We start from the raw sequence: 12,398 nt of genomic DNA, 5'->3' as shown, positions 1-12,398 counted from the left end.
TATGGTTTAAACTTTAAAAGTATAATAAATATCCATCTTCAAGTTGGTATTTAGTTACAATAGATTTTCAATTTTGAGAATGTTAAAATGGTGACAAATTTTTGTGAAGTGAATGAAGTATTTCGTAAGTCAATCATAATAAATAACCAGTCAATAATGGTAGGTAGTAACAACTTTTTCAATTTCTTAATCATTAGTATAATTCGAAACACAGATTGATTAATTATAAAGAACATTATCGGGAATTCATAATTATTTAGTGCAGCTAGCCTTAGCTATAGACACTTACTAAAAGTAAAATAGTCCTTGAATGATATCAAATCGTTTTTATTCACAAATCTTCCCTAGCTTGTTCTATCATTCTGTCAAATGGTAAAAATTAATTGCTTAATCACTCTTTGACAGTAAATAAACATTATAGTAAATTTAACAGAATTTCGTTGAAAGAACTTGTATATAATTAATAGTAAATCATGTATTTAATAAAAGGCAAACAGCAGTAGGTGATTAGTACCAGTAATTTATTTTAAAAACACACACACACAAAAGAGTTGACCATTGACCCAAGACTTTTCCCTTTACCTTGTTTCTTCAACCATTACTTACTGAATCGTGAAAGTGCTGGTATATTCAATCTCTTGATTCCATTATTTCCCCTTTCTGTCTTCCTTTTCAAGCTTCCTATTTCCTAGAGGCAATGTTTCAAAATCCAAGGACATTAGCTTGTAAAATGAGATATATTGGATTAATTGTTTGTGTAATAGCAATCTGTATTGCAATTATCGCTCAGAAATTTGATGCAGAGACACCGGTAGAAGAAAATACTCCTCCTTCGTATCCAGAGGCATCATCACCAACTCATGACACAAAATTTGATGTGTTCATCAGCTTCAATGGCAAAGACATTCGGGAAGGTTTGCTCAGCCATCTCACCAAGGCATTACGGCAGAAGCAAATCTTCACCTTCGTTGACACGAAGCTCGAGCAAGGCGGAGAAATCTCGCAAGAGCTTCTCCAAGCAATTGAAAAGTCGTTGATCTCGTTAGTTGTGTTCTCAGAAAACTATGCGTTTTCGACTTGGTGTTTGGATGAGCTGGTCAAGATTATGGAGTGTAGAAGAGAAAAAGGACAAATTGTTTTACCGGTTTTCTACAGAGTGGAACCGTCTCATGTAAGACACCAAAAGGGCGTTTTTTCTACTGCCTTTGCTAAACAAGAGAAAAGGTTTGGTAAGGAAAAGGCACAAACATGGAGATCTGTTTTTCAGGAGGCTGCTAATATTTCAGGCTTTCATTCAGCAAAATTCGGGTATCTAATCTTACTTTTTCTTTTTTACCAACAATATTTAGTAACCGAATCAAGAATAATGTGCAATAGTAGCAAAAAGCAGGCTATACCACTTAGAGAAAAAAACTTAGGATGATTTCACAATTTCCATTTATGCTTTGATGCCTTTGTCCCTTTTTTTTAACTAAGCCTAACCCTTACACTACTGATTGGGAAAATGAAAATGGCATACTTAGTCCTAGTTAGATCACAAGTACAATTTTTTTGTTGTTGTTGTCGTGTTTGTTTGTTTGATTGTTTTGGATTTGGTTATTTTATTTTCTAAATCACAAGTAAAGTTATTCTACTGCATATACTGCATACATTACAAAAAGAGAAATAAATTAATAGAGGAATGTGAATTATATGCTACTCCCACTGCTTGACAAAAAGGCCACCAGTGATAACTTCTCCAGGCTTGCTTGTTCTGTAAGTTCCATCCGACTATTCTTGCTCATATATACATAGTTGGTGAAGTATAAATAAATCTCTAACTAGAATTAAGCCCCATTTTAATTTTTGAGATTGACGAGTTGTACTAATTTAGTTTCTAAATTTTCAATTGCTACAATTTAGCCTCTTAAATTCAAAAAAGTACACCAAAATTGTTATTCGTATATGTTCCGTCCCTGAAACTCAATGCCGTTAGTGACGTGGCTCAAACCTTGCCACACTTGACATATTAAAACAACATTTTGGCTCTAAAAATGCACTAAACAACATCGTTTGAGTTTGAATAATTAGTATTATTCAAAAAGGAGAAGTATAACGATTTAGTATTACTCAAATTCTCAAACGACGTTGTTTTAATATGTCCAACCTGACAAGATTTGAGCCACCTCACTAACGGTGCTGGATTCTAATGACGGAAAATACACGAGAAATAAACTACATTAGTATATTTTTTTTGAATCTAGAAGACCAAATTGTAACAATTAAAAAATAAGAGACTAAATCAATACAATTCGTCAATCTCATATACTAAAAGTGGACATTAACTCCTCTAACTAATTTACATGGAACACATACATGGACATAGATAAATATCTTGAAAATTACTTAGATGTCCCTATCTAAGATGATACACATAGGTCCTGATCAGGCTTAGGAAAGCTGAACCTGTATTTCCGTGTTGTGCAATTTGCTTCTAAGATGATACACATATGACATATGTAATGTTACTTTTCTCACCAACCATGTGTGTGTTTGGATTTCAGTTTGCGAAAGTGAGTTTGCATAAAATTGATTTTACAAAATTGATTTTGATGAAAAGTAAGTTTGAGTTAACGTGATTTATGTTTGGTAATATTTGTATCAAAATTGATTATAGCAAAATAAATGGTGTTTGAATTATACTACTCAAAATCACTTTTAGATAAAAAATTACTAAAAGAGACATCAATTTCTTTTTTTATATATATGCAAAAACATAATCTAACAAAAATAATATAAAAAATATTTATTATATAAATAAATAAATATAATAAAAAAGTATGAAAGAGAGTACTATAAATTTTATAATGTTAAACAAAAAAAATATTCTATACTTTTTCTAATATTACCCGTACTCTTTAATTTAGTATTATTTTGAACTATAAATTTTCATTATTTATGATTCTATTGTTACTTATAATTAATTTTTTATTTATTTTATCCTTTTTTTATAGGATCATAGTTTATATTATACAAAATTTGGATAATAAACGTAGTATATATTAATTACAATTACAAATTTTACAAAGTCAAAATAAAAAATAAAAAAATTAATATAAAACAAAGATAGAGTACATCAAAAAATAGAAAAAAAATCATACAAATAAAAAAATAATACAAATTTCATAAAATCAACTACATATATCATATGAACAAAAAATACAATAAAAACTAAATAAAATACATATGAATAAAATAAATAAAAAAATTTCATACACAATATAAATACAATGTAGTAAAAGATAGAAAAAAAAAGAATTCATATGAACAAAAAGTAATAAAAAATCATAAAAACTAATAAAATATCTGAAAAATTATAGCACTACAAAAAATAAAAAAATCAACAATATTTGTCATATGAATAAAAAAATACAATAAAATAAATAAAAAATCATATAAACAAAGTCAAACAAAAATAAAAAAATTCATAAAAAATATACATATAAAAAATAGTATAGAAAATGATAAAAAAAAACTCATAAAAACATAACATCATAAATCATAACACTAAAAATTAAAATATGAAAATGAGTACTAAAAATAATAAAAAAATTAAAATATTCAATTTACTAGTAATTGAAACAAATCTGAATGATTTTGATGGAAAAAAAATGGAAGAAAGAACTATGAAAAAGTAGAAAGAACTATACAGTGAAATTTATAGTTATTGGTATCCTTCTTATAGAAGAAAATAAAGGGTAAAGTTGGTAAAAAAGAACAAATTTTTTCACTTAATTTTCTAAAGGTAATCAGCAACCATGAACGTGACGTAGAAGCTACAAATTTTAGCTTCTTCTCAACGTGGGTTTAGAGGCAGAATCGTTTCTGCGTTTAGAAAGAAAAAAATTGCCAAACATAAGAGTGAAACTTTCAAGAATGATGTGATAGTAGTAAAGCTGGCTAAACCACTCAAAAAAAGAAACTTAGGATGACTACACAATTTCCACTTATGTTTTGATTCCTTTGTCCATTTATAACTAATCCTAAACCTTAAACTACGAATTGCAAAAATGGGAATGACATATTTAATCCTAATTAGGTTATAATTACTCATTTACTCCCAAGTACAAATTTGTTGATGTTGTCGTGTTTGTTTGTTTGGTTGTTTTTTTTAAGTCACAAGTAAATGCATACATTACAAAAAAGAGAAATGAATTTGCTTGTGGTTTTGTGGAAAGAAATTATGTAAAAAGAGATTAAAAGGAGAAATTAAGAGTTAGTAAATTTATGAGCAAAATATTTTTATTAATGATAAATAAATAACACAAATATTAAAAGTGTGAGATAATAGTACAGAATAAGTGTTGAAATTTTTATCAATGTGTGAGGATGAATGAAGATTGTTAGACAGGTAAAATTAGGGTAGAACTTGCTATTAAGTATTCTAAGTTAATACAAAATGAAAAACGATGAGAATAATTAGAAGGAAATAAATAAGAGAGCAGAATAAAACTTTTTCATAATCTTATATTCTCAACTTAGTAATAAACTATTTTGGAAGGAGAGTGCATTGTGTTAAAATCACAGTTTTGACAATGTTTTGAGTATTCTTTTAGAGAAATATCCAAAAAAAAAAGAAATATTCATGACAAGTTATATTAGTAAAATAATATCTAACTTAATTTATTTAAAACTATATATATATTTTTTAAATTTTAAATCTAATCAATCTACTTCAATCAATTTAATTCTTATTGAAAAAAAAAAAACTCAACTTGTCAGAATATTCTTTAGGAAAAGCTCAACCTGTATTTCTATGTTTTGCACTTTTGCATTTGAATACAGGAAAATATTAGATATTAGATCATCATTTTATAGGTCAAGATTAAGGTGAAAGAAAGAGAAATTTAAAAGAAAAAAATATTGACTAAAAACTTTAATTTAGAATACTTTAAAAGAAAAATCATTTCAATAAATGAATACATAATTTAGACGTAGAGTATTTTTTTTGTATCATTTTTAATATTTTTTTTAATTTTCAAAGTTTAATTTAATTAATTTATTCCTCAATGATTAAAATAAATTTTTATTTTATCATTATGATTATTTTTTTTAATAATTTGTTGTTAGTGAAAAATTATTTTTTTTTTAAATTTTATCTCTATTATCATCATCACACCTACTCTTTTATGATAACTAAAAATTCTTAAATGAATTGATATCTTTGATTAAACTTAATAATATAATATATATCAATATTTTAATTATCATTTTTATATGAAAAAATATTTATATAAATAATTACCTTAAGATTAGATTATGATTGATAATAGGCTTAAGAGTAAAATTGAAAAAAAAAAATTGTTATAAAAAAAATTAATAATAAAAATAAAAATAAATTTATTTTAAACATTAAGAATTAAATTAAATTAAATTAAAAAATAAAAAAATTATTTGGAATTTGTTTTCGTTTTGGTTTCCATAAACCGGATTATTGTTAGACAGATCTATTTGTCCTTTACTGTACATATTGGGTCAACAATCCTGCCCGATCCAGGTCTGCTTTTGATATAAATCCCATTGGCAAAACTCCAAGAAGGTTCTGGCACCTTCTATTCTAAAATCATTTCAAAACATTTAACGCGGGTCACCTCCGCCATGGAGCTTCCGTGGCTTTCAACGCTAAGGTGGCCACTGTCTGTGGCTCCATCGGTGTATCTGCTGTCGCCGCCTCTGATTGCTTCGTCAATTAGCTATGATAACGTTTGTTCAAGTTTACACTTTTTTATCTGATGTTTGTTGCATAGGAATGATGCTGAGCTTATCGAAGAAATCATCCAATCAGTGAACACTAGGTTGAAAAATATGCGCCAGTTTTCCTCAAAAGGACTTTTCGGAATCGCTAAATCAATTTCTCGTGTTGAATCATTGCTTCGCCAAGAGCCAGAGAGCGTCCGTGTCATTGGAATTTGGGGCATGGGTGGTTTTGGAAAGACAACCGTTGCAGAAGTAGTTTATAACCTACTTCGTGATGAATACGAAAGCGTTGTTTTTCTACGAAACGTAAGGGAAGTATCATTGAGACATGGAATTATTTACTTGAAGAATGAACTCTTTTCTAAACTCTTAGGCGAAAATCTTGAAATTGACACACAAAATGGATTGCCTACTTATGTTGAGAAGAGAATTGGCCGCATGAAGGTTCTTATTGTTCTTGATGATGTTAATCAATCAGAACAGTTTGAGATTCTAGTTGGAACCCCTCAAAGTTTTGGATCAGGTAGTAGAATTATTGTAACTACCAGAGATAGGCAAGTGCTTGCGAAATATGCTCATGCTAATGATACATACAAGGTTGAACCATTGGAATCTGATGAAGCACTTCAGCTTTTCAATTTGATTGCATTTCAACAAAATGAAGTTGTTGAAAAGGAGTATAGTGTGTTAGCAGAGAGGGTGGTGGATCATGCCAAAGGGATTCCACTGGTTCTTAAGACTTTGGGTCATTTACTTCATGGAAAAGAAAAGTGGATATGGGAAAGTGAATTAGAGAAACTTGGGAAGATTCCGAATAAGAAGGTTTTTGATATGATGAGGCTGAGTTATGATGAGTTGGATCGCCAAGAGAAATCAATGCTTTTGGACATTGCATGCTTTTTTGATGGAATGAAGTTGAAGGTGAAGTACTTAGAGAGTTTGTTAAAGCATGGGGATTTTCCAGTTCCTGCAGCATTGAAAAGACTTGAAGATATATCTTTCATAACCATTTCTAAAGAGGATGTAGTGACAATGCATGATATTGTACAAGAAATGGCTTGGGAGATTGTTCGCCAAGAATCTATTGAAGACCCGGGTAACTATAGTCGAATTTGGAATCCTGAGGACATTTATCAAGTACTGAAAAATAATCAGGTAAATGTCAAACTTATGATGTATAGAACATTTTACTTCATTTTTTTGTTTGGTTTGCAAGAAGAATATTTGACTTCTCTGAGATAAATGTTGCATTTCATTCTTTTGTTATGTGTCAAAATGAAAAATCCTTTAAAGACCAAAGTGGTATATATTTAGTGTTTCAACTTTCAAGGACTAAGTGTTAAAAAAAGAATGTATGCTTACTTTTATTGTTGTCTATACTTTAAAACAGGGGAGTGAGGCCATTAGAAGCATAAACTTCAGCTATTCCAAAGCAACAGTTAGGAACATGCAGTTAAGTCCTCAAGTATTTTCTAAGATGAGTAAGCTGCGATTTCTCGACTTTTATGGAGAACAACACCTCTTACACTTTCCTGAGGGGCTTCAACAGTTGCCAAGTCGACTCAGATATCTTCGTTGGACTTATTACCCTCTCAAATCATTACCAAAGAAATTTTCTGCTGAGAAGCTAGTTATATTGGAACTACCTTATAGTCAAGTGGAAAAGCTTTGGTATGGGATCCAGGTAACTAACTCTATCCATATATGTTTATGTAATTATGTTAGTTATTAGAACTATTTGGAGAATGATGTTCACATACCACTTTTGCTCTTTTGCTTTATTGATATTTCTGTTGCTGATGAATAATGTGTGAAAATCATTTTCATGTTTTTCGTGTTCAATTTATGAAGAGGGATGCTACTGTAGCATGTATAATGGCCGTAGATAAATTAGTACAATATAGTTAATTATTAGTATAAATAGTATGAATAGCAATTGGAGGACTTGTAATGGTTGTGGGAAAAGTGAATTGAATTCTCTCCTCATTTGATTATGTATGGGAAATAGAAATATAACTTACCATATAATAGTGGAATCTGTGTGTTCAGGTATTTATGAACATGACTGGGAGTATGAGGAAATAATAGCAATTGATAAGGAATGAGAGAATAGAATCATTGAAAAATAAATTTAGAAAATATATGGGGAACTTTTAGATTAGAATGGCTGGCGGTAGCGGGGAAGAGTGAAGTTGTGGTGGTGTTAAAACTTAAAAGTGGTGGTGGGAGGAAGAAGAAAAATGAGATGAGAAAGAGAGATTATAAGTATAACGATAGAAAGGTAATTTCAAAAAAAGTTAGCTGAAATTGGTTATCAAAAATTAATTCCCTAATTAAAGTCATTTCTGAAATGTGCGGTGTTAAATTGGTTCGGACCAAAACAAAAATGTGTTTCTTTAAGAGCACCTATGCAAAACAAAAATGTGTTTCTTAATTCTTAAGGCACGTTTAGTTTCAAAGACACTGACACAGAGACATGGACATGCTAGTACATGTCTATTGTTTGTTTGTTGAGACACAAATTTTAGATGGACATATTAGTACACAAATGCACACAGAATACATGTATTTAGTGTTCCTCCAAAATATTGAGACACAGAGACATAATCAATTGGACATAATTTTTTATACTTTTATCTCTTATTAATTTTTATACTTTTATTCCTTATCAATTTTTACAAAATATGGACTTTTTCTAATTTTAGTGTCTTATTCAATGTTTTATCAAACACAATACATATACACTAATAATTTGTGTCCATGTTTTTAATTCTATGTGTCTGTGCCTAAGAGCACCTACGCAATTTCACTAGCTGACACAATCACTTGTTGTTATTGGTACAGAATCTTGTGAATTTGAAAGTCCTTAAGGCTCCATATTCCTCACAGTTGAAGGAGTTTCCAGACTTATCAAAAGCCACCAATCTTGAGATATTGGATTTCAAATATTGTCTCCGCTTGACTCGTGTCCATCCATCTGTCTTCTCCCTCAACAAGCTTGAGACATTGGATCTAAGCTGGTGCTCTCAACTTGCCAGACTTGAAACTAATGCTCACTTGAAATCCCTTCGTTATCTGAGCCTCTATCACTGCAAAAGATTGAACAAATTTTCAGTGATATCAGAAAACATGACAGAACTGGATTTGCGACACACATCCATCCGAGAATTGCCCTCGTCCTTCGGATGTCAAAGCAAACTCGAAAAGCTTCATCTAGCAAACTCTGAAGTAAAGAAGATGCCTGAAAGCATGAAGCTTCTCACAAGTCTGAAATATCTTGACATAAGTGATTGCAAGAATCTTCAAACTCTGCCGGAGCTTCCCCTCTCCATAGAAACGTTAGATGCAGATAACTGCACATCATTGAAGGCTGTGCTTTTCCCAAATGCGAGTGAACAGCTGAAGGAAAACAAGAAAAAGGCTGTGTTCTGGAACTGCTTGAAGTTGGAAAATCAATTTCTCAATGCTGTCGTATTGAATGCTTATATCAACATGGTGAGATTTTCAAACCAATATTTGTCTGCAATAGAACATGACAATGTAGACAATTCTAATGAAGACCCTGAAGCCTCTTATGTTTATCCCGGGAGCAAAGTTCCAGAGTGGCTTGAGTATCGAACAAATATGGATCACCTTACTGTTAATCTCTCTTCAGCTCCATATGCACCCAAATTAGGCTTCATTTTATGCTTCATTGTTCCTGCAGTACCATCAGAGGGTTTTAGGCTGATGTTTACAATCAGTGGTGACGATCAAGAGGAAGACGATGTCAACGAAGTCAGGTTGTACGTGGACAGACCAAGGAAGGAGATTTCATGGGATCATGTGATTCTAATATACGACCAACGTTGTAGTAGCTTCCTAAATAACAGAGGTCAAAATCGAAGAATGTTTAACATCAAGGTGTCAGTTGTGTCACTATCCATGACATCAGAGTATGTGGCAGTGGAGTTGAAAGGGTTTGGAGTGCACCCAGTAAACCCATTAGAATATCCAAGTTTCATTAGTTTTATTAAAAGAATGGAACAGTTGGGTTATTATACTACTCCTGCTACTGTCAACCCGGATTCACTATGGAATGGAATTAGGTCGTGGTTTGGAGCTCACAATTGGGGATGATATTCAGGATATGTTATATATTTGGTGTCATGTTAGGTTATTGTATGCGCTTAATCTTCAAATTAAGCCCTGCCATTGGAAGAGTAGCAGAAGAAGAGGAGGGAAATGGATGCTCTCAATTTTTTTTTAATAATTGAGAGAATAAATATAATTTATAACTTTTTTAATATTTTTTTTTGTTATCTTTTGGTTTTACTTACAAAATTAATGTTAAAAGATTACAATTTACTTTTTTAATTGTTAAAAAAAAATTAAAAAGATTCATTCTCAATCTTAGAAAATGTGTCTATGGTGAAAAAACATTATATGGAGAATCCGAATCCATGGACCAAATTTTGAGTTGGGTGAGTTGTGTTTTTTAAATGAAAATGATAATTAAAAAAAATAATAATAATAATAATAATAATAATAATAATAATAATAATAATAATAATAATAATAACTAGTTATTTCATCTTTTTAGTTGTTTGTTTATACTTTTTTGACAGAAAAAAAGTTTAATTAGTTTTGGTAAATTTATTTTTTAGATTTTATATTTAAAAGTTTGTAATTAAGTCTAATAATAAAAAAAATATTTTTAATAATATTTCATTTTTAAATCTCATACTTATATATTTTATTTGTATAAAATTTTAACTAATATTTTAAACTGTAAAAATTTAAAGATTTTTTTAAATAAATAATTTTATTATTTTATTTATCAAAATAAGTAATTTGCAGAATACGAATTTATGTTTTCTTATATATTTTGTTTATACTGTAAATGATTTGAGACTGAGAATATCTCTTTTACAGTGTAAACGAGATAAAATTCATTGGCGGACGCCTCAAAGTGTCACTTTCAAGCCTTTTTACACCTCTTTTCTTACTCTTGGACATTTTTTTTGATATTATTGAGGTACGTGGATATTATAGCGCATACAAATGCATGAGATGACGATATTAACTGCCTGAAAGTGATGTGGTATATCACGGGAGTGATTGATTTTCCAGTTAGTGTTGTTATTTTTTCCTCTTAAATAAAGAAGTATATGGATTTATTTAAATAAATTAAATAAAAGTATTAATTACTGAAATAAATAATTATAAAAATTATTACGAAAATCCGTCCCCCAACTAATGTAAACGAGATAAGGCATATGTGCGTGACACGTGTGTATCTCGTTTAAAGAGAAAAGATACGTGCAAGCTTATCTCGTTTGCACCGTAAACGAGATAAGGTTGGGGACGACTATATATATATGTCGTTTACAACGAGATTTTGGGCCTCAGTTGGAACCTTTCGACCACTTTTTCCTCTCTTTTATCCCTTTCTGCCATATTATCGAATAATACGAAGATGGCCCGTGTAGATGCACGTGATTGAGACAACAACAGGTTGAATGCGACATGGCACTACGCCGGGGCAACCAACTTTGCGGTTAGTTCTATTATCTTGAATTTTATGTAATCTCATATATGTACAGTCATGGTTTGAGTACTGACCAAGAACTAAAATAGATTTTGTATCATTAGGAATATGTCAGTCATAGAAGTTAGTAATTCTAGAAATGTGGTTATCATTTTTTGGTAATTGACTTGTTAGTAACATAATTATTAATTTAGAGTTTAAATGCTATGGTAGATGTTTTTCAATCGTTGAGCCTAGTTTATTAGTCACAGGTTTCTTAATTTATAAATTTATTTAGTAACCATCCAAGTTTGATAATTAGATTATTAAGTTAAGTTAAAGTTTGATAGTTAGATTATTAATTACTTTATTGAATGTTTTAATTTCACATAACGCAATGAGAAAATGTGTATTAGTTAAGAAAGTATATATTAACAGAAAATGTCGTGTCGGCATAAATTCAGTTAGTACATAGATTTAAAATTCTGTTAAGCAAATGTATAGAATAGTCAAGACAACTTGATATGTTGATGGATCTATACAAATTTTTAATTTTTAATAATTGTGAAATATTTTTCTTTGTCAAAGGTCTCACCTACTTCTGCCCTCGCGAGTGAGTCACACGCTTTCTCCACCCGACGCTATCGTCCCGTATCTGAGGAAGGCTGGATTCGGCAACACGGTGTCTCTCAAGAATTTCGTATTCGACAATTCTCTGATTACGACATTCGTGGAGCAATGGCGTCCGGAGACCCACACGTTCCATCTGCTGTGGGGTAAGGCCATTATGTCATCCACTGGACTGGCAACATGAATTGGTGGTGGTGCGAGCGGTGGGTCATCCTGCATAAATATCGAGTGTATAGAACCATCACCGCTAACATCACCAACTTCGGAGGAAAGCTCAATCACTTGTTATGCCATGATTCTTCCATGGATGTCGAACATGAGTCGCACATGCTCATCGTCCTGGAGTCAAAATAGTCGATATCAGAAAACTTCATTACCCAACTTGCTAGCAACCTATACCCCACTTTTCCGATCTTTCTTCTTCCTGTGCCAACAAAGTTGCTCAATATCAAACTTCCGATCTCGTGACTAATAGCCAATTATTCGAATTTAACATACAATTCAATCATCGACACACGAGCTT

The 12,398-nt window shown here is 30.7% G+C and overlaps 1 protein-coding gene across 1 annotated transcript; it reads left to right on the top strand.

Annotated features, from left to right (window-relative positions):
• The first annotated feature begins 598 nt into the window (after positions 1-598).
• On the top strand, positions 599-10,092 carry LOC130948702 (disease resistance protein RPV1-like). The gene is made up of 4 exons (XM_057877546.1): positions 599-1,308; positions 5,787-6,891; positions 7,127-7,420; positions 8,581-10,092. The coding sequence occupies exons 1-4, from the start codon at positions 698-700 to the stop codon at positions 9,853-9,855; spliced, it is 3,285 nt and encodes a 1,094-aa protein (XP_057733529.1). The 5' UTR covers positions 599-697; the 3' UTR covers positions 9,856-10,092.
• Positions 10,093-12,398: the final 2,306 nt, after the last annotated feature.

The sequence above is a fragment of the Arachis stenosperma genome, chromosome 9 (genome assembly GCF_014773155.1).
Source record: "Arachis stenosperma cultivar V10309 chromosome 9, arast.V10309.gnm1.PFL2, whole genome shotgun sequence".
Lineage (NCBI taxonomy): Eukaryota > Viridiplantae > Streptophyta > Magnoliopsida > Fabales > Fabaceae > Arachis > Arachis stenosperma.
Note: the sequence above shows the minus strand (reverse complement) of the source record. Positions and strands in the feature narration are given on the sequence as shown.

What these genes read in the sequence shown, in the direction of transcription:
- LOC130948702 (XM_057877546.1), top strand. Translation starts at nt 698, where the DNA reads ATGTTTCAAAATCCAAGGACATTAGCTTGTAAAATGAGATATATTGGA. An exon ending in TTTCATTCAGCAAAATTCGG is followed by an intron (nt 1,309 to 5,786) that starts GTATCTAATCTT and finishes TTTGTTGCATAG; the next exon opens with GAATGATGCTGAGCTTATCG. An exon ending in AGCTTTGGTATGGGATCCAG is followed by an intron (nt 7,421 to 8,580) that starts GTAACTAACTCT and finishes TTATTGGTACAG; the next exon opens with AATCTTGTGAATTTGAAAGT.